The sequence below is a fragment of the Pituophis catenifer genome, unplaced genomic scaffold (assembly GCF_029215685.1).
Source record: "Pituophis catenifer annectens isolate HBS135680 unplaced genomic scaffold, rPitCat1.0.hap2 SCAF_7, whole genome shotgun sequence".
NCBI lineage: Eukaryota > Metazoa > Chordata > Lepidosauria > Squamata > Colubridae > Pituophis > Pituophis catenifer.
This window is the reverse complement of record NW_027256887.1, coordinates 61564855-61586564: the sequence shown is the minus strand read 5'-3', so window position 1 is coordinate 61586564 and position 21710 is coordinate 61564855. Positions and strand designations below refer to the sequence as shown.

At 39.9% G+C, this 21710-nt stretch overlaps 1 protein-coding gene across 2 annotated transcripts; it reads left to right on the top strand.

Annotated features, from left to right (window-relative positions):
- Window positions 1-260: 260 nt before the first annotated feature.
- Window positions 261-14261, top strand: TAB1 (TGF-beta activated kinase 1 (MAP3K7) binding protein 1). Of its 2 annotated transcripts, none has more exons than XM_070947968.1 (11): window positions 261-365; window positions 3241-3377; window positions 3896-4049; window positions 6044-6130; window positions 6977-7115; window positions 7365-7478; window positions 10310-10421; window positions 10533-10677; window positions 11755-11977; window positions 12776-12932; window positions 13626-14261. In XM_070947968.1, the coding sequence occupies exons 1-11, from the start codon at window positions 333-335 to the stop codon at window positions 13831-13833; spliced, it is 1509 nt and encodes a 502-aa protein (XP_070804069.1). In that variant the 5' UTR covers window positions 261-332; the 3' UTR covers window positions 13834-14261. The 2 variants fall into 2 exon arrangements, with proteins under 2 accessions (XP_070804069.1, XP_070804068.1); XM_070947967.1 differs by having other exon boundaries at window positions 284-365; window positions 3896-4028.
- The last annotated feature ends 7449 nt before the right edge of the window (window positions 14262-21710 follow it).

Genomic DNA, 21710 nt, shown 5'->3' with positions numbered 1-21710 from the left:
TTGGTGCTGATGTCCGCGGCGCTCCTCCTGTTTTATCTGCAAAATACAGCATTAACCGCTATGGTAGCCGAGGACTACATTGACAAATTTCTTGCTGCAAATAGATAGTGTATATTTAAAAAAACAAAAAACAACCAATACGCAGGACAAAATGTAGAAGAGCAAAGCAACGAGCCTCAATACTTCCTCCCGTCCTCTCGAGGGCGCTGTCGTCCGAGGAAAATCGGACCCAATTCCGCAGGCTAAAACTACATCCGATGGCCGTCCTGCAGCCCGAGCCTACCTCTCTCGCCCGCCGGTGGGTGGGAGGAGGGAATTGCTTCTGCGTAAAGATGGCGGCAGTGAGGAGGAGTCTTTTGCAGAGTGTGAGCGGCTCCCCTTTTTCTATGGGATCACGGGAGGAGCGCGGCGGCTGCGGGTGGGTGGGGGAGAACGGACAGAGGAAAGTACCCCTCCCGGATTTAAGGGAAGAGTCGGGTGGCTCCCGGGCTTCTTCTTCCCCTGCCTTGCCCACGCACGGAGGGATGCTTTCCTGCAACCTTAATGGAAGGGATGGGCGTTGCAGGCAGAGGATGCACGGTGTTCTCCCTTTCAGCCGTGGAAGTAATCGGAGCCAAAGGCATAGAGAGGTTCCCCTTTAATGACGCCGTAATCGAGGCAGCATTTTGGGATGCGTAGTTTTCTATGCGCCAAGTTACCTGCCGCGGTAGGCTGGGCTGATTTGGAAATATAGGCATTGAAGACAACACAGCCGGAAGAGGCACCGTTGCCAAAGGCGGGTGCGCCCTATTCCCATAAAATGCAAAATCTAGGGCGTGTAAATAGGCTACATCAGGGTTGAAATCTAGCAGGTTCTGACAGGTTCTGGAGAACCGGTAGCGGAAATTTTGAGTACCACCTCTGGCTGGCCCCAGAGTGAGGTGGGAACGGAGATTTTGCAATATCCTTCCCCTGAATGGGGTGGGAATGGAGTTTTTGCAGTATCCTTCCCCTGGAGTGGGGTGGGAACGGAGATTTTGCAGTATCCTTCCCCTGGAGTGGGGTGGGAATGGAGATTTTGCAGTATCCTTCCCCTAGAGTGGGGTGGGAATGGAGATTTTGCAGTATCCTTCCCCTGGAGTGGGGTGGGAATGGAGATTTTGCAGTATCCTTCCCCTGGAGTGGGGTGGGAATGGAGATTTTGCAGTATCCTTCCCCTGGAGTGGGGTGGGAACGGAGATTTTGCAGTATCCTTCCCCTGGAGTGGGGTGGGAACGGAGATTTTGCAGTGTCCTTCCCCTGGAGTGGGGTGGGAACGGAGATTTTGCAGTATCCTTCCCCTAGAGTGGGGTGGGAAGCGAGATTTTGCAGTATCCTTCCCCTGGAGTGGGGTGGGAATGGAGATTTTGCAGTATCCTTCCCCTGGAGCGGGGTGGGAATGGAGATTTTGCAATATCCTTTCCCTGGAGTGGGGTGGGAACGGAGATTTTGCAATATCCTTCCCCTAGAGTGGAGTGGGAAGCGAGATTTTGCAGTATCCTTCCCCTAGAGTGGGGTGGGAAGCGAGATTTTGCAGTATCCTTCCCCTGGAGTGGGATGGGAATGGAGATTTTGCAGTATCCTTCCCCTGGAGTGGGGTGGGAATGGAGATTTTGCAGTATCCTTCCCCTGGAGCGGGGTGGGAATGGAGATTTTGCAGTATCCTTCCCCTGGAGTGGGGTGGGAATGGAGATTTTGCAGTATCCTTCCCCTGGAGTGGGTGGGAATGGAGATTTTGCAGTATCCTTCCCCTGCCACACCGACCAAGCCACGCCCATAGAACCAGTAGTAAAAAAAATTGGATTTCACCACTGGACTACATCCTAAACGTCTGTAGAGATTCTCAGTCATCCAGATCATGGTTGTCCCAAAGGTGCTTCCCCCCAAAAGGCAACTGGACATAATCAAAATTCAACAGCCCTCTCTCAACAGAGGGGGAGGGATATGATCTATCTCTAATCTACCACACAGTCCTTTCAACAGTTCCGAGAAGGCTCCACATCCACACTAATTTGCACCACTCAGGTGACCCTAATGTCACAGATAAACATCCAGGTGACCTTAATAACCCGCTGAACGAATGCAAACATCTAGCTGTCTGCAAGGAGTATAAATCCTTCCATTCCCCACCCCCTCCTTTTTTTTTTCTTCTGGATACAGTTGGCAATAAAACTTGCAAATTAGAGACTAACCAAATCGGAGCAACTTCATGCTTATAATTTTCACAAAATATGCATGAGAATGAAAAACTGTGTTTTTTCACTTCAACTATCCCCCGGAATATATAGCTATTTTATTACTTTATCAAGGAAAAAATTAGGTGAAATCAAAACATGGTTGCTCTCATAAGATGCAGCATATGAATAAGATACTCCAGTTGCACTATTCATGTACTTTGTGCATTAATATATTATTCTACAATCCTATTTTGCATCAGCTTTATTGAGATAATTTTTTCAGTATAAAGAGTAAAGGAAAAACACTGATAATAAAATAGCTTCTGGTGCTCTTATGATATTAATAATGTAGCAAGATAATTATATTTCTGGCTCTTGCATCTGTAAACAATATAGTCAAACTCAATTCAGCATTAGTCACGAGTGGCACCTATCAAGATGAATGAAGGATTTTGCAGATTTCAGTTACCGGTAGCTTGCAGCTTCCAACCTGCACTATTTGCACTCTTGCCCTTAGACCCATGTTAAAAAAAAGGAATTGCTTTATAAATACTTATGCAATGTTTCTAGGGAAGATTATTCCAAATGAACATCTTACAATTCTGTGGTGGATAGACAAATATGACCTCTGCAATCCATGTATATACTGGGGGAGAAGAGTTGTGGCTTTCTGAAGGATAAGTGTTTTAGAAATGCAAGAGGAGTATTATTGTCTGAACTATGCATGGAAAAAAACCCTAAATGATGGTAATTAAAATGTATCCCTCTTACTAGTTTTGCAGGACAAGTTATGTATATTCAGACAGTAGATTAGAGCATGCATACATGGGCATTTAATATCTGGAGTTAAGTTTCAAGGAGCAAGAGTAAGTAAGAGTGATGTAATAGCAGAGAAAATATGGTTGAAGTGGCAAGATCTATGTAAGTATGAAAAGGATCTTAAGTGTTTTAACTGCTAGCACTCTGATAAGGCATTCTGATTAGTATGCCATTTATTCCATTTGCTTTTATTGAGAAATGGAGCTTTTTTCTTGTAAATATTTAGGAGCAGCTTTCAAGCTGGACAGATGACTTGCCGCTATGTCAGCTCTCTGGTGTCGGTTCAGCTTCTAATCGTTCCTACACTACTGATGGAAAGGGCACTGAAATTCATCCCTTAGAGGATAACTGGTTAAAATTCAGGTAAGTAGCCACAGATTTGAATGGAACTGTTCAACTGAACAAGTCAGGGGTGTCAAACTCGATTTCATTGAGGGCTGCATCAGGGTTGTGTTTGACCTCTAGGGGCTGGGGTGGGCGTGGCCAGGGTGGGTGTGGTCAGCTCAATGTCACCTGAGTCAGGGGCACCTGTGGTGGCCTGAACACTGCCAGTGAAAATGGGCTCCTGAGCTCAGTTTTTGGCTGCGATGGCCTCCTGCAACCCTCTGCCAGCAAAAACGGAGCTCGGGAGGGCTGCCTGTGGCCCTCCCAAGCTCTGTTTTCTCTGGCAGAGGCACTGCGGGCCGGTTATTCGCTGTTTCCAGGACGGCCCTGCGGGCCAGATCTAAGTACCCCATGGGCTGACCTGGCCTGCAGGTCTTGAGTTTGATACCCCTCGAACAAGGGTACAATTTTCTCATTCTTTCATTTGGTTTTCTCTGGCTGTTACTCTGATTACATAAGAAAGAGCACTGCTTACCTATCCTAACTCATTTTGGCAGAAGTGAGAATAATTGCTACCTCTATGGAGTCTTTAACGGTTATGATGGTAACCGAATCACAAACTTTGTGGGAGAGCGGCTTTCTGCAGAACTCCTGTTGGGCCAGCTGAATGCAGAGCAGGATGAGGCAGAGGTGCGCAGAATCTTGTTACAGGTAATAGAACCTTCTCTCTATGTATAATTGTATTAGAATTTGTAAATGAAAAATAAAAGAATAGGAAAGAAAACAATAATATCCAACAAATTATGAAATTGTATTCTTCCAAAACCAGACATTTTTCTATAACACCAACAATTTATTGCCTATGCTTTCTGATACATACTCTGAGGACTTCAGTAGGCTTGGAATAAAATCTTTTGAAGGTTTGATTTCAACTTTAAAGAAGTTTCAAATTTAAAGAAGTAATATCTAAATATTTTGACCCATTGATAATTCATTATTAAGTATTCAACTCTTTATTCCATAACTTAGAAATATCAGTAAATTCAACTTCAGTTTTTCAATTTCTGATATGGACCTGGTTTAATTTCAATAACAGACAGTATAAAAATGAGATTGAGATGTCTCTGAAGCAGCCGTCTGATCCATACTGAGAAATCAAAACATGCTAAGTTGAATATATTGCTACTGATGTATGTTAGCAAAGAAAAATGTTATCTGCAGTTATTAAAAATCCTTAATTTAAAGAATTATTCCAGGATCTTCCCATGTTTTTTAATAGAACATATTCTCAATTGTTTTTTAATTATTCCACAAATTTATATATTCATGAGACTTAGCATCAAAATCCAATATAACTTCAATGAAGCCCAAATATGTTTTAGTTTCACATAAGCCAGGAAATAAAAAAATGTTTTTGCAATACAAATATAAAAGTAATTGCTGGGTTCTTAAAAGAGATACCTAAATCACTTTCCAATACAATTGTTAGGGGTTTATATTCGGTTCTCATTTCATAAATGAACAAGTAAACGCCCAATCGTGGAAACACTGATAAATTAAAACCTTCAAGAAATAATTTCAAGTTAGCCAATGAAATTCTTTGGTGGCTGTCTCTTCTTTAGAAAAATCATGCTCTTCTTTTCTAGGGTACATCTTTAAATTAAAACTATTCAAGTTCAGCATTCTTTTCATGTAACGAGAATCCTTATTGTATGATACTGTGCTAAGAACTCTAAAATAGTAGTAGTAGCAATAGAAAGTTCCTTAAAATATATAAGTTTTTAAAATGGGGCCAAGTACCATTTAGTAAAGTCACAAAGACCTTAGTAGACATGGATGCCCCATTTCTATCTCTTGATATGTTAAAAATGCAAAATCAGTTTAAAAAGAAATCTATGACAAAACCCACAAATATTCTAAAGGGTTTGATAAAAAAAAGAATTTGTGGGTTTAGAGGATCCCAGAAAATAGATATACTTTTGTGTGATATCAGAAAAGGCAGTAGAAGTGTTCTGGAGGGACCATTTAATAATTGACACTTCTGGATTGGCAGATCCCTCTTCCTGTTCACCTTGTACCTTTTGTCAGAAAGCAAATACGCTCTCAAAAGTTTAAACTAGAGACTGCAGCTTGAACAGTTAGTCAAAATGCTACAGTGGTGCTTAAAAGTTTGTGAACTCTTTTGAATTTTCAATATCTCTGCATAGATATAACTTCAGATGTGATCTGTTTTTCATACAAGTCCTAAAACTAGATAAAGAGAATCCAATTAAATGAGTTGAAAACCTTACGCTTGCTCATTTATTTATTGAAGAAAATGACTGGTTTTGAATCTCTGAAGCCAACCCTCAAACCTTGTAGTTATTTTTTCATGCTCCTACTTTCTTTATCTGTCTGTTTCATTTATTTATACTGGCAATTAGAAATGTCAGTCTATTTGTCCAGTGGAAGAGAAAATAAGTGTAGAATGAAACCGTGCTGATGAGAGTAGTGGCATGTTTTGGCACAAACAAAGATGTAACATGTATTCCCACAGATGTATTCTCTTTGGTATGAACATATCAGTATGAGCACATTTAGGGAATTCCTAGAAAATGATACAATATTTGACAAAAAGAATCATCTGATCATTTCTATATAGCTAGCTATAAATATTTGGGTTCTAATAGGCTATTTCTATTAATCTATTTCTGGTACTTTCTCAGGCCTTTGATGTGGTAGAAAGAAGTTTTTTGGAGTCCATTGATGATGCATTGGCAGAAAAAGCCAGCCTCCAATCCCAGTTACCAGAGGTAACTCCATATCTTACTAGGCAATTCCAGGAATGTTGACTTCACATTTTATTTTTGGAAACTCTAATTGCTTATATGTTATTTTAGAATGTGGGTAGATGAGTGCTATGTGAGTCGAAGCTGGAATAATAGAATATAAATACTGTATGCACAAAACTGGGCCCTTGTAGTCTGTTAAATAATTTAGTAATAATGCAGTCCTTTGAGAGGTGTAGTGGTTAAAGCTCCAAGCTAGAAGCTTGTGAGTTTTAGTATTGCCTTAGATATGAAGCAAACTGGGTGATCTTGAATCAATCATTCTCTCCGAACCCTAAAAAGGAAGCAGTGGCAAATTACTTCTAAAATCTTGTCAAGAGAACTGCAAGGACTTGTCTGGGCAGTCACCAGGAGTCAACACTTACTCAAAAGCACACACAAAAAATCCTTTAATGTCCTATGTTTGTAACGATTATAACTATTAAATTAATTGGAAATTCTGTTTCATGCATAGCACAGGTATTTTGAGAGGGAAATGTTTTAACAATCCTGACCTAATATAGAGATGATTAGCCTAAATATGATTGAATGCCTTTGTTTGTTAGTTTGTTTTGCTACCTAACAGCTGTCAAATGCTGTTATGTGATTGTTCTTTTTATATTAAAAATGTGCTAGCATTTTAGAAGAGTAGTATATTATGACATAAACTTTGTGGACTGGAGTGACTTTTGTCAAATGCATGATGCATTTTCCTTTGACAGGTATATATGTATGTAGGTGAAGAAAAATATAAACACAGCAATTCTTTTGGTACATAGAAGATTCCCAAAGTATATTGCTGATAAGCTTAGTTATGGCTTTGTTTTATAGGGGGTTCCCCATCACCAGCTGCCTCCTCAGTACCAGAAAATTTTGGAGAGGTTGAAGTCTGTAGAAAAGGAAATCTCTGGAGGAGCCATGGCCATTGTGGCAGTGATTCTTAACAACAAACTTTATATCGCTAATGTAGGTGTGTTCCTCTTTTATGCTCTTTTGACGTGGCACTTTCTTGAGTCCAACATTAAGTGATGAGAGTTGGTTGATTGGATTTATCCAAGGAAAATGCTTCTCTGACTTCTCAAATGACCACAAAAAATAGCTTTGTGAAACAGCTTGGAATTGTACAGTTTCCTAGCAAGAAACAAAAAGATTTTTGGTCATAGGGCAGTAGTGGTCAGTTACAGTTTCTGACTTTGCATTGTACATTCTCTCTTTACAGGAACAAACCGTGCACTTTTGTGCAAATCTACCATGGATGGATTGCAAGTGACACAGCTCAATATGGATCACACTACCGAGAATGAAGATGAATTATTCCGCTTTTCACAACTGGGTAAGAAATGTTCCCCTGACAGTTACTAAGAACACCATGACCCACAACAAATCAAGTCAATCAGTCTTGGATCAAATAAAGACTGATTTCATATAATGTGAGGTGAATATATGCTGAACTAGTTAAAATGAGTATGCTTGACAAAGTGGAAAGAAATAAACCATGGATATGGTACATTGGATTACTGGAACTCTCTTGAAAACTATGAGTTGTTATTGGGAACATTAGTAGGTAGCCTTTAAACACCTAGTAACCCAGAGTCATGCGCAAGCCTATGATTCTTAATTAATTAAAAATAATCGCACAAGAAGTTGGCTGAAGCGATGATGCAGAAGTAGGTAAAGCCACGGAGGAAAAAAAAATTATAGAAGAATGTTTTAAAAGCCCCCACCATCCTCAAGAATTGGCATTTTAACTTGAAACAAACTGGATAAAACAAAATATATGAGGGTTTTTTGGAGCAGTTCATACTATCAAAGTATTGTGAGTTTTGTAAGTAGATCCCAGATTACTTCCTGCAGTAGGGGGAAGAGATTCCAAAATAAGATTTTTTATTTTTTTTTTGCTGAGGTTTTTCTTTTTCTTTTGTTTCCCTACAGAGTATCACTGTTTATTGATGGGTTCTCTGGTTAGCAGTGTCAAGCTAAAGCATGCCCAATTGAAGGTGAAGGTAGTAATCTCTCTCCTTCCCACTATAGGAAATATATAATTGAATATCTGAATATCGGAGTAGTTGAAAAAGGGCTTTTGTTGCCACCACAGGTTGCAAAACTAATATTTTATTTAGTCTCAGCTGTAGTATTCCCGGTTACAGAGAATGGATAGTTAAACCAAATACATAAACCAAATATTTAAATTTGTTCCAATATGTGTTATATGTGGTGCAGAAAAACATTCACCAAAGAACCTAGTTGTCTTCAGTAGGTGAGCTGTTATCTATGCAGCCACTAGGAGTGAAAGCCAGGTTAATTAAATGGCTTTCTGTTGTATTCAGAAATTCCCAAGGTCAGGCATTTATTGATCTCTGGAAAAGCAGACATTCAACAATTGGCAAAAAAACCCAAACCCTTGCTGTATTTGCCTTTCCTTTTCCTTTTCCTTTTCCTTTTCCTTTTCCTTTTCCCCTTTCCCCTTTCCCTTCCCCTCTTCCCCTCCCCTCCTGTCCTCTCCTTTCCTTTTCTTGGGCATCCAGAGAACACTATTAAATGGCTGCTCACATCTAAATTGTTAAGAGGATAGCAAGTAAAATTCCTAAATTATTGGTAGAAGAGCTTTCTGCTAAACGTTATTAATCACTATAGGTGTATTTGGAAATCATTTTGTATGATGTGTTCTTTTGAGAGGTAAATTATGGTAACAAATTATTCTCTCCCACTCCCCCTTATCTAGGTATTGTTTTGACCTGTAGAGGTTTTGAGTCAGGTGTCTTTTACCTCCTTTCCTTCCTGAATCTTTCAGTTGAAGATTATAAATATTGAATCCATGGCTTACTCTGTACAAAACCGATGCTCTATAGTTAAGCTTTGGCCTCTCCCAAACATTTTTTTTTTAATTTGATTTATATGCCGCCCTTCTCCGGAGACTCAGGGCGGCTTACAATGCGTTAAGCAATAGCCTTCATTCTTTTGTATATTTTATACAAAGTCAGCTTATTGCCCCCACAAACTGGGTCCTCATTTCACCTATCTTAGAAAGGATGGAAGGCTGAGTTAACCTTGAGCCTTGGAGAGATTTGAACCAGCAGAAATTGCAGGCAGCTGTGTTAATAACAGGGTGCACTAAACCACTGTACTATCAAGGCTGTACATTGTTTTTTCATCTATGTTTGCTTTCTAAGTAAAATAAATAATTCAAAATGAAGATTAGCCCAAGATTAGAGAACATTATCCCATTTTCTTCTGCTTGGCAGGAAGCACACTTGTTTTTATGTTGTGCTGGTTTGCTCTGCTATTCACAGCCTTGGCAGCCTGTTGCTACACCTAGATTTTAACTAATTTTCAGAATTAGTAATTCAGATTTAAAAAATTTCACAAAGAAGTTGTTGGAATTATTTAAAAGAACAATCAGGTGTTGGAAATAAACCTGATTAATTATATCATTGCATTGGACACAGGAAATTTCAATGTTCTGTTCCCCTCAAAACTGATTAGAGTAAGTAAATTATTCTAGATTTTATTTGCATCTCAGTCTAAGATTTCTTAGATAGCTCTCAATTTTTCCTTTGTAGTAATCAAGTCAACATACAGCTCTTACAATGGGGTAGAAAAATGAATGATAAATCTGAAGAAAATCTTATAAATATTTTGATTACATTGCTGTATGAACTGAACTGAGATACGTTTAAAGTATTTTGAAGTATATTAATTTTTTTCCTGAGTTCTCTGATTTATAATTGTTTTAATTTATGAAGGCAATGAAAGCTGATTTATATATTATGTTTTCAGAAAAAATGGTTGACTAACCGTTTATAAATGCAGTGATACTAGATGGTATAAGAACATCCAGGGTAAGAAACAGTGTCTAGAACAGAAGTGTCAAATGAGACTTTTTTCCCCTTCGCTAAACCAGACGTGGGTGTGGCCAGCAAGTGATGCATCCGGTTCGCGGGCCGGGAATTCGACAGCCCTGCTGTAGAATATGAGTCTGCCCTTTCTTTCCAATAAATAACTAAAGATGAAAGTCAGTTCTCTGTCTCCTTAAGTTCATGATCTCTTCCCTCATTGGTTAGCTAATTTTCCAGCTGACATTGCTGTCCCCTGACTTGGAATGCAAATGTAACTTCTTAGCACATGAACCTAAATCAATGAGGCTTTTATTTTATACCCCGGCAGGTTTAGATGCAGCAAAAATAAAGCAAGTAGGAACCATAGGTGGGCAAGAAAGTACTCGGCGTATTGGAGATTATAAGGTCAAATATGGCTACAGTGATATTGAATTTCTTAGGTAAGGGAAAGCTTGTTTGTATCTTACTCTTATTTCCCTATTTGATTTTATTGTATTGCCAAATCCTTTTCCACTGCATTATATAGTACTAATTGAGGTTTCTCTTTGAAGTGCTGCGAAATCTAAGCCAATCATAGCAGAGCCTGAAATCCATGGTGGGCACCCATTAGATGGCGTCACAGGCTTTCTTGTGCTTATGTCAGAAGGACTCTACAAAGCTCTAGAAGCTGCTCATGGACCTGGACAAGCCAATCAGGTAGTGACTCCACAGCAATGAAAAACTGTTCTTTTGCACCACATTATTGTCTTCAGATCTAAACTGAAAGGGGTTTCAATTCTGAGTGCTTATTATTTGTGGATAACAGTACAGCATTATAGATGAGCCATTCTTGTAGATACATAGCCAATAATGTAGAGAGAATTGAACATTCTCTTTAAGATGTGCAGTATATACAGAGCAAAATCTGGTGTTTTATTGTTATATTTAAAATGTAGGAAACAGATTTCATATTCTAAAGTGCAACCACCATTGATTTATTGGTTTATCTTGGGCACGATAAGCTTTTATACGATAAACCAAAAAAAGTATGATGTATGGTTTTGACAACCAAATAGGAAAGATTATAGAAAGAAGAGAGTTGTTATGTAATTTAAGAAGTAAATTTATAATCAAACTTACAGCTGCTCTAAGATTGGAAGCACTTTTTATCTTTTTTTCTATTTTTCTTCTACCATTTTTTCTTTTGCACTTTAGTTTTCTTTTATTTCTTTTTTCTTTCTGATTATGTTTTCGTTTCTATTCATTTTTATTCCTTGTTTTTAAAACTGTCAGTAAGATTATATTAAAAAATGAAAGGGTTATATTGGAAGAGAAAATATATGGGGCAACCTACAAGTAAACCATGTCCATATCACTGCTGATAGAAGGTTTTCTGTATGTACGCACATAATTGCAGGAAGAATGTGCAGTCCTTTCAAGTAATCTGACAAAAAGCTTATTAGGTTTTATACCTTTCCACTTCAGATGGATTACTAGGATGTCCTCCTAGTGTTTATCCAGATCTTTGAGAACTGTTCAGCCATGAGCAGCTTTCCTATAATGCCGCTTTAAGAGCCCAGCCATGATCCGATTCTCAGGGTTTTGATCATAGGATACTTGTTCTGGTTGGTGCCTGTTTTGGGGCAGGATCCCCCACAGTTGTCTAAGCTGCAGCTGCGTTGGGGCTGCTCACAAATAAGTAACTCCCTAAGTGATGGGAGCAACATCTTCAGGGCTTTCCATGAATCACATTTAGTGCCAACATATTTTTTTGTAAACTTCTTCCTTTTCTAGGAAATTGCAGCCATGATTGCCACAGAGTTTGCCAAACAAACGTTATTGGATTCTGTGGCTCAAGCAGTTGTAGATCGAGTTAAGCGTATTCACTGTGATACCTATGCCAGTGGTGGTGAACGGTCCAAATTCTGCTCTCGGCATGAAGACATGACAGTCCTAGTAAGAAATTTTGGGTACCCGCTAGGGGAGATGAGCCAGCCCACACTGACTCCAACACAAGGTATGGGAAAATTAAATATTTCTATGACAGAAATTGTGTGTGAAAGGCAGCAGCAGATTTAGACCTGTACTCTCCCCCAGTTGGTCGTGTAAAAGAGAAGCATATAAAGAAAGAGGTGCACATAAAAAGAAGCATTATAAACATCTTGTGAGATTTTGATTTGGCTTAGGATGGTATGAAGCAGCCATAATGCTATTTTTTTTATTAACAATATAAGCTATTCATCATTGGATTAAAGGGCCATGCTTTTGTTAAGGAATTAGCAGAGCAACCCTTGAGTAGCAAGGGTGTGCACATGAAAGCGATTGAGAGTAGTTATGAATAAACACAGCCAACACACAGATACACTGAGTTGTGTTTACTTTCAGGAAATAGTAATAAGACACAGTCCAATAAACAGTCCAGGTCATACACAGATAAAGCAGTAGATGGTAAAACAATAGTCCAGGGATAATCCAATAACAAAGTCTTCTTACCAGTCGTTGTAGTCATACACAATAAACAGTTGCAAACAGTAGCAAACACAGCAAAGAGCAGTAACGATCAGCAAAGAGAATCAAAGAGAAACAAACCATGTTTCTAGCTCCCTCTTAAGGACATTGGCTACAAAGCTAACCAATCAGGACACAGTATGGTGCAATACAGCAGTCTTAAAGCTATATTGATTGTTTATATATTACCAACCCAACAAGTTAGATAATAATCATTTCCTAACATCTGGGGGGGAAATTTTAGAAGAAAGCTACTGGCATTTCCCAATTTACCCATTCTTTTCATGATATATTTCTGTACCTCTAGGTGGCCGTGTCTATCCTGTGTCAGTGCCATACTCTAGTACTCAGAGCACAAGCAAGACCAGTGTGACTTTATCACTTGTGATGCCTTCTCAAGGTCAGATGGTCAATGGTGCCCACAGTAGCTCTACGCTGGATGAAGCCACGCCCACACTTACCAAGTAAATGTTCCCTGTTAAGTTTTATTCCCTATTACCCTTTATTCCTGTTATCCATGGAATATTGGATGTGTTACATTATTTTTTTCTAGATGCTGCTTAATGTAAACTTCCAAGCCCTGTGCTGTTCAACATTTTTGTTAATGACCTCAGATTGACCTCTTCTCTCAAAGAATTGAGAGAATAATTACATAATTTTCCAGTGACACAAAACTAGAAATGGCTAACACAAAAGAAAAAGAAGATTCCAAAGACAAGCTTAGACAAGCTTGAACAAGTAGCCAAAATGAACAAAGGAGAAATTAGTCCTGCATGGGGGGAAGGGATGAAAGTCACAGGCATGGGATTAGGGAAAACCTGGTTTGCAGTGGTACATATGAAAAGAGCCCAGAGTGTTTCATCAGCTAAAAACTGATAAGGACAGTGACAACGTTAAATCTAAAAAGCCTTTCAGAATCTAAACCTACTCTCCGAGGATCTCCAAACAAGTTAAGTGAGATATCTATGTGATCACCTTCCTCAATTATCACAATCCCAGTTCTCATTGTGGTTGTTAAGTGATTGTGCAGAGGGGCCGGGGGGGGGGGGGCTTTGAGAGGCCCCACTGTAAATTACCTTTGGTATGTCATTTGTGAAGATTGAATGAACGATTGCTTTTCTTTCTTTTCTTTCCTCACTTCACGGCTGTACCTACAGTCAAAGTCCTACTGTGACTCTTCAGTCTACTAACACTCATACCCAGAGTAGCAGCTCAAGCTCAGATGGAGGCCTTTTCCGTTCTCGTCCTTCTCATTCTCTCAGGCCGGATGAAGATGGGCGCGTTGAATCCTATGTAGACTTTGCAGAGTTTTACCGCCTTTGGAATATGGACCACAGTGACCAGGGGACACTCACTGTGCAATAATGCATGGGGAGTAACCCCTGTGAAGTCCCACCAGACAGTAGGTTGCAATTCATCTCTTGGCTGACCAACATTTTTCTACAAAGCATGATCTTTGGGAGACTTCGGGACAAATTGCTAATCTGATTATTCTCATCAACTTGTCAAGCATATTTACTCATATTGAATTCTTTTCTAATGGTCTCTTCCACTGTGAAAACTTGTGGCATTAGAGAGGGTTGCAAACCCTTTTACTGCATGGCTGTAGAAGAAGAATAGTCAGCAGCCAGAATTCTCTTATGGATAAGTCCACAACAAATATCTGTCAAGAGTATGTGTATATGTATATATGTATGTGGGCGCATCTTGTTGAAGGCATAAATCTGGGAATACTTATCATGATATGAAAGATACCTCTGATTTGCAAAATAAATGATAATTTATAGATACTACTATAAGTTTCCTCCTGCTGTGAATCCATCTGGAGGGTGCTGGGTTGGGGAATCACTTTAGAGGCCCGGCAGCCCTACCTTTTGGTTCCGGGGATCCCTTCCCCTTTCTGAATTTTGGGGGTGGGGCTTTTGAGCCCCTTGCCCAACTCCTGGTTGCCACAATGACAAGAGGTTTCCGACAACACAGGGTGGGAGGCAAAATGAGTCACATTCGAAAGTAGTCCGTCGCCTGGCACCGGGGTGCCGGCGGAGTGGTTTCTTGGCTGCAGGCAACGCCTGTCTCCCTCCGTGTCAGGGCCTCGGCATGAGGGAGGCACGTGTGGTTGTGGCGGCTGACAGGCGGCTGGTCCTGACGCACCCCGGCAGAGCAGCCCTGCGGCAACAGAATGTTCAAGAACATGTTCCAGAGTAGCTTCCTGTCCATCCTCTACAGCAAGCCTCTGCAGATCTGGGACAAGAAGGTGCTGGCTGGTGACTGGGCCTAGCAGGGAAGGGCCAGGCCTTTTAATCGATGATCATATGAAGCATACAGTTGCAAGAAAAAGTATGTGAACCCCTTGGGATTATGTGGAGTTTTGCATGAATTGGTCATAAAATGTGCTCTGAACTTCATCTAAGTCACAACAATAGAAAAACACAGTCTGCTTAAAATAATACTTCACAAACATTAGATGTTGCCATGGTTTAATTGAACATAACATGTAAACATTCACAGTGCAGGGAGGAAAAAGTATGTGAGCCCCTAGCCTAATGACTTCTCCAAGAGCTAATTGGAGCCAGGAGTGAGCCAACCTTGACTCCAATCAGTGTGATGATATTGGATGTGTTGCTGACAGCTGTCCTGCCCTTTAAAAACACACACCTGTTTTGGGTTTACTGGTTTCAAGAAGCACTGTCTGATGTGAACCACGCCTCTCAGAAAAGAGCTCTCAGAAGACCTACGATCAAGAATTGTTGACTTGCATGAAGCTGGAAAGAGTTACAAAAGTATCTCCAAAAGCCTTGATGTTCATGTGTCCACGGTAAGACAGACTGTCTACAAATGGAGAAAGTTTAGCACTGTTGCTACTCTCCCTAGGCATGGTCATCCTGTAAAAATGACTGCAAGAGCACAGCGCAGAATGCTTCATGAGGTAAAGAAGAATCCTAGAGAGTCAGCTAAAGACCTACAGAAATCTCTGGCACATGCTAGCATTTTTGTTGACACATCTACAATAAGGAAAACATTAAAGAAGAATGGAAGACATGGGAGGACATCACGGAGGAAGCCATTGCTGTCCAAAAAAAATATTGCAGCACGTTTGAAGTTTGCAGAAGAGCACCTGGATGTTCCACAGCACTACTGGCAAAATATACTGTGGACAGATGAAACCAAAATTGAGTTGTTTGGGAAGAACACACAACACTATGTGTGGAGAAAAAAAAGGCACAGTACACCAACATCAAAACCTCATCCCCACTGTAAAACATGGCGGAGGGAGCATCATGGTTTGGGGCTGCTTTGCTGCCTCAGGGCCTGGACGGATTGTTGTCATTGATGGGAAAATGAATTCCAGAGTTTATCAAGACATTTTGCAGGAAAACGTACGACCATCTGTCCGCCAACTGAAGCTCCGCAGAGGATGAGTGATGCAACAGGACAATGACCCAAAGCATACAAGTAATTCAACAAAAAAAATGCACAGAATACGCCTTCTGGAGTGGCCCAGTCAGAGTCCTGACCTCAACCCAATTGAAATGCTGTGGCATGACCTTAAGAGAGCGATTCACACCAGACATCCCAAGAATATTGCTACACTGAAACAGTTTTGTGAAGAGGAGTGGTCCAAAGTTACTCCAGATCGTTGTGCAGGTCTGATCTGCAACTACAGGAAACGTTTGGTTGAGGTTATTGCTGCCAAAGGAGGGTCAACCAGTTATTAAATCCAAAGGTTCACATACTTTTTCCTCCCTGCACTGTGAATGTTTACATGTTATGTTCAATTAAACCATGGCAACATCTAATGTTTGTGTAGTATTATTTTCAGCAGACTGTGTTTTTCTATTGTTGTGACTTAGATGAAGTTCAGAGCACATTTTATGACCAATTCATGCAAAACTCCACGTAATCCCAAGGGGTTCACATACTTTTTCTTGCAACTGTATATATCTCGGCTCCTGCTGTAGCGCTCCTAAGGTTTTAATCATTTTAGAGCTTCAAAAACAGAAGAATAAACAACATAAATATACATAATCTCAAATACTGATCCACTAATTTTGCTGAAGTGTAATACAAACAAAAGAACCTGCCATTTCAATTTGTGATCCATTGTAAAAAAAAAAAATTGGTTTTGCACATCATGACAATCTAAATATGAGCAAATCACAGGATATTGTGAAGATATATATGAACCAAGCCACTGACTCATCAATAGCTAGCCTAAGAATCATTCTAGTGTTGTTCAGGCAATGGTTTAGAAAAAAACTAACATTTTACCCTGGTGCCAAGCACAACACAGTTCAAATCAAATCAAGTTTATTACAAAGTCCAGAGACAAGAACAAATAAAAACACTCAAGGAATATCCAGTTCAAAATTCTAGAATAAAATAATAACAAATAAAATCTATATTAAAGCCACAATTTGGCATCCAATCTGTGTGATACACATGGTCTAATTATACTATAAAATCAATGCTTAAATTTAATGTCATAGTCATTAAATACTAAAATGCAAAATAGTAGTAATGCAAAAGGGTTTGCTACATCAGTTGTGTAAAATAGCTATGGTGGAATAATCATATTTCCAATGGATCCCCAGTGCTGCTGTGCAGAATTTAGCCATCTGCGGTGTAATCACAGTCTGTTCGTCCTTAAGCAGCCATTGGAGATAATCAGTGGCCAGGATACCTATCGATTATTGGGAGGATATGTTTTTTTTAAATATTTCTATAGAAAGAGCATCGAAGAAGTATGTGTCCAACGGTCTCCGCCTCTCCTGAGCCACCAGAGCAGAGTCTTTCAATGGTATCTTTTTATACTTGCCGTACAGGATGGCCAATGGAAGGACATGGCACCCTGTGAGTGACAATGCTTTCCAGTGGTTCGTTGTCTCCAACCGGCTAAGATAACTGGCAGGAGTAACAACATATCTAATAGAGTCTGAAGCCACAAACAATGGAGCTTTCCCTAAGTCCGCTTGCCTCTTGATGTCCTCTACCCTTTGTCGCAAGGTTTGTTTTGCTTGGTCATAGTCCAACTTGAGTATTGAGGCTGAAGAAAAGCTTAGTTTGGCAAGGTTGGACTCGACGGCCTTGATCCATGAAGAGGAGAATTTGTCTTGGAGGATTAATGGAGCCTTGCAGGAAGAAATTAAGTTTTAGCCAAAGATTTAAAGAAGCTATACAGATTCTTGCTTTGACTTTTGTCAATCCTGTCTCCGGGCGCAGAAGTGCATTTGAGACACGACACAACATGGCATCTGGAGAATTGCTCTAATAAATCTGGATTGAACTCTTTCCAGTGGTGTGAAACATGAAGCTGAGAGTCTGAGCAAGGTCCTGTAAAGAAGCTGTGCTAGCAACTTGGCCAGAAAGAGCTTAATTGCAGCAGGAACATAGTATCCTCCCTTTGTGCAGAAATATTTGAGAATGGCCTTTGCTGATCTTTGGCCAGAGGCAGCCACATATTCACTATGTGCTTTTCTTGAGCCAGTGGCATGGATGACACCCCAGGTACTTAAAGGTGGTTACTTGCTCTATATCAGTGGTTCTCAACCTTCCTAATGCCGCGACCCTTTAATACAGTTCCTCATATTGTGGTGACCCCCAACCAGGGGTGGTTTCTAAATTTTTTTACTATCGGTTCTGTGGGTGTGGCTTATTTTGTGGGCATGGCTTGGAGGTCTTGTGACTGGGTGGGCATGGCTAGCTGGTCATGTGACCGGGTGGCCATGGCTATGTGTATAGGGACTACTCAGAGGGCTGAAAAAAGTCATTTCTGACAGGTCCTCGCACTTTTGACTGGTCCTCACACTTATGACCATCTTCACATTTATGCCCGTGCAGTATTCTTAACAGCCATATTACTCATTTCACAACTGCTTCTTTTCACCATGGTGATAAGATAGGGCAAAAAACATAAAATGTGAGGACAGTCGTAAATTCGAGGACTGGTCAAAAGTGCGAGGACCAGTCAAAAATAACTTTTTCAGCCCTCTGAGTAGTCCATGTGCACAAAAGGACTACCCAGAGGGCTGAAAAAAAGTGATTTCTGACAGGTCCTCGCACTTTTGACCGGTCTTTGCACTTATGACTGGTCATCATTTATGCCCATTGTAGCATTCTTAACAACCGTGTCACTCATTTCACAACTCCTTCTCTTCACCATGGTGACAAGATAGGGCAAAAACGTAAAATGTGAGGACAGTCGTAAGTTCGAGGACTGGTCAAAAGTGCGAGAACCAGTCAAAAATAACTTTTTCAGCCCTCTGAGTAGTCCATATGCATAAAAGGATACAGCAATAGAGAGGGATGAAGGAAGGGAAGGGAAATTAGAATAGGAGTGAGGGTAAGAGAGGGAGGAAGAGAGGAGGAGAAGGAGAAAGGAAGAGGAAGTAGGGAGGAGAAGAAGGGGGGGAAGAGAGAAAAGAAAAGAGAGAGGTGGTAGGTTTGAGGAGAAAGATTGCTGTACAATAAAAAGGATGAAAGGGAAGAAAACCAACCCCAAACAAATATAAAGATATTAAGATAAAGAATGAATTGTTAAACTTTAAAGAATAAAAGAGAACAAATACGAATAAATAGCAATAATTAGAAACACACATACAAACATACAATGTATTTTCTTTGAACAGAATATTTGGCCGGTTCACAAATTTAAACTGTGTTTAGTCATTTCAATTAAATTTACAATTTCTATATTTCCTTTTTGCCATATTTATTCCTCATCTATTTTTTTAAAAAACCAATACTACCCTTCATCCTCATCTCTTATTTTAATCAAATTTAATTTTTCCCTTCTATTCTATATTATACCCCTTCACATTGTCATCTATTTTTATATCCATCCTCACATTGGTTAATTATGTAATTATGTAATACAGTTGTTTAATACAAATTCAACATTTTAATATAAATCAATTAGTTATATAACTATCTTTTTGTATATTAATCAATATGAACATGAATATTCCAATTATTTCCATGCAATCCAATTTCTTACAAATCAATTATATTTACCAATAATAATAAACCAAATAATTTCCCCCATATATTCCTCCAAACCACAACTTAACCATTTCTGCTTTCAATACAATATACAATTAATAGTATTTCAATTATTACAATTCCCTAGTTAAATAGAGCTCTTTTTCTTTTGTGTTTTAAAATCCTGAACCTCCTCTTTTGCCCTAAATTTCCCATTGTTTGCAGTTTTGCACTTACCTTTTTTGGTGAGGAAAAAGAAAAAGAAATCTCTCTCTGCCTCATTTTGTCACGTTGCAACAAAGACCCTGCTTTACTTTCAGTTTCACTTTCTCAGCATAGCTAGGGGGGAAAAAATCTGCTCCAGCTCTCTTTGCAGCTAGCAACAGAGAACAGACCCCATGCGCAAAATAGCTGAGAGCAAATCTGTCAGGGCATTTATTAATCCCATGTTTGGCTCTGGGACTAATTACCCTGGTTTGGAGGAGATGGATCGTGGCTTAATCCTTGTTGCAGGATGTGGGTGGATACGGAAACACGTAGCTTACTGATAAGAAGTTGGCAAAGCTACGGAGAGTCTGACAGTCCAGAAATAATGAGCTCAGCTGGTAAATAAAATAACGCAGTGACAAAATCAGCTGAGAGTCCGGAGGCCGATCTAATCAACTTGTGGTAATTAACCGATGCTGAAGCTAAAAGGGGCTGTTTTTTCTATTTTTGCAGGCACCAGTCTACTCATTTGTTTTCTTTTAACACTGATCAGCTGTAGGGCGGCCCTTTGAAGCCCCGCAGCAAGAATTTAAACAGTTTTTTTCCCTCTAGCCATCAGCTGGGACTCAGGAGGCAGCAATAGATTGGGAGTGGGCGGGGTAAGCGAACAGCGAACGGCGATCCGGCAAAGGGTGAGGGTGAGTGAAGGCATGGGGGGGGGGCGAGAGAGGGCTTTGGCGACCCTGTGAAATGGCCGTTTGACCCCCAAAGGGGTCGCGACCCCCAGGTTGAGAACCGCTGCTCTATATTATAACCATTAACTTATTGACCGTATGACTGTCAGTGGGTGTTGTGCTTTGTAATTCTTGACGAATGTATCTTGTCTTTTTATGTACACTGAGAGCATATGCACCAAAGACAAATTCCTGTGTGTGCAATCACACTTGGCCAATAAAGAATTCTATTCTATTCTATTCTATTCTATTCTATTCTATTCTATTCTATTCTATTCTATTCTATTCTATTCTATTCTATTCTATTCTAAAGATACCATGAGTAGAGTTTTAGCCTTTTTGCAAAGGCCATAACCTTGGTTTTCTGATAATTTATGTCCAGTTTATTGTAAATACAATACTGGATGAGGGCTCGCAAGGCTCTTTTAAGGCCTACAGGTGTCCTGGAGAGGATCACAGCATCATCTGCATAGAACAGCAGGGTGATACTTCGATCACCTATTTTGGGGGGGATGGTAACTTGGTTTATTTACCATTTTACCATGTCATTTATATAAAAGTTGAAAAGCAAGGGGGCCAAAATGCAACCCCCTTTTGAGTTTTGACTGACCTCAAGAAGGACTCTTGCTTGTAACATCTAATCCTGAGGGATGTTTTAGTATGTAAGGCATGTAACAAATGGAGAAGCCTATATCAATTGGCTTCCAGCTTCTCCCATAGTTTAGTCCTGGTAACTATCAAAATCTGCCTTGAAATCTATAAAAGCGGTGTATAATGATACAGATCTCTTTGAGACATATTTTTCAAGCAAATGATGGAGAATTAAGCACTGATTTCATTTTAATGTGAATGTACCATTGTGTACACAGGAAAGTGACAAGTTTCTCTTATCTCTTATAAGTAGTCCTTGGGTTATGACCATGCATTCAGTAACTGTTCAGTTATGATAGTGCTGGACAAATGGTACTTATGATGCAGCATTCCCACAGTAACATGATCACAATTTCCAACATTCCCTGCCAGCTCTCATAAGCACAGTCAAGGGGGAAGCTGGAAGGAAGCTAGTTGTCACATGAGGTCCTTGCTTCATGATTTATGCAGCCCTTTCTAATGACAGCAACCAGGATTGCTGGAATTGCCAGAGCTAAATAATGTGGTCATGTGATGTCACACTTAAAACCACATCACTTTGCAATGGCAATTTCTATCCAAATTACCATCATAATCCAAGGAATATGTAAATGATTTCTTTGCATCTAAATTTAGAGCAGTCTGAGAGTGCATCAGGAAGAATAGATCTGGATATCACTGACTTCCCCATAC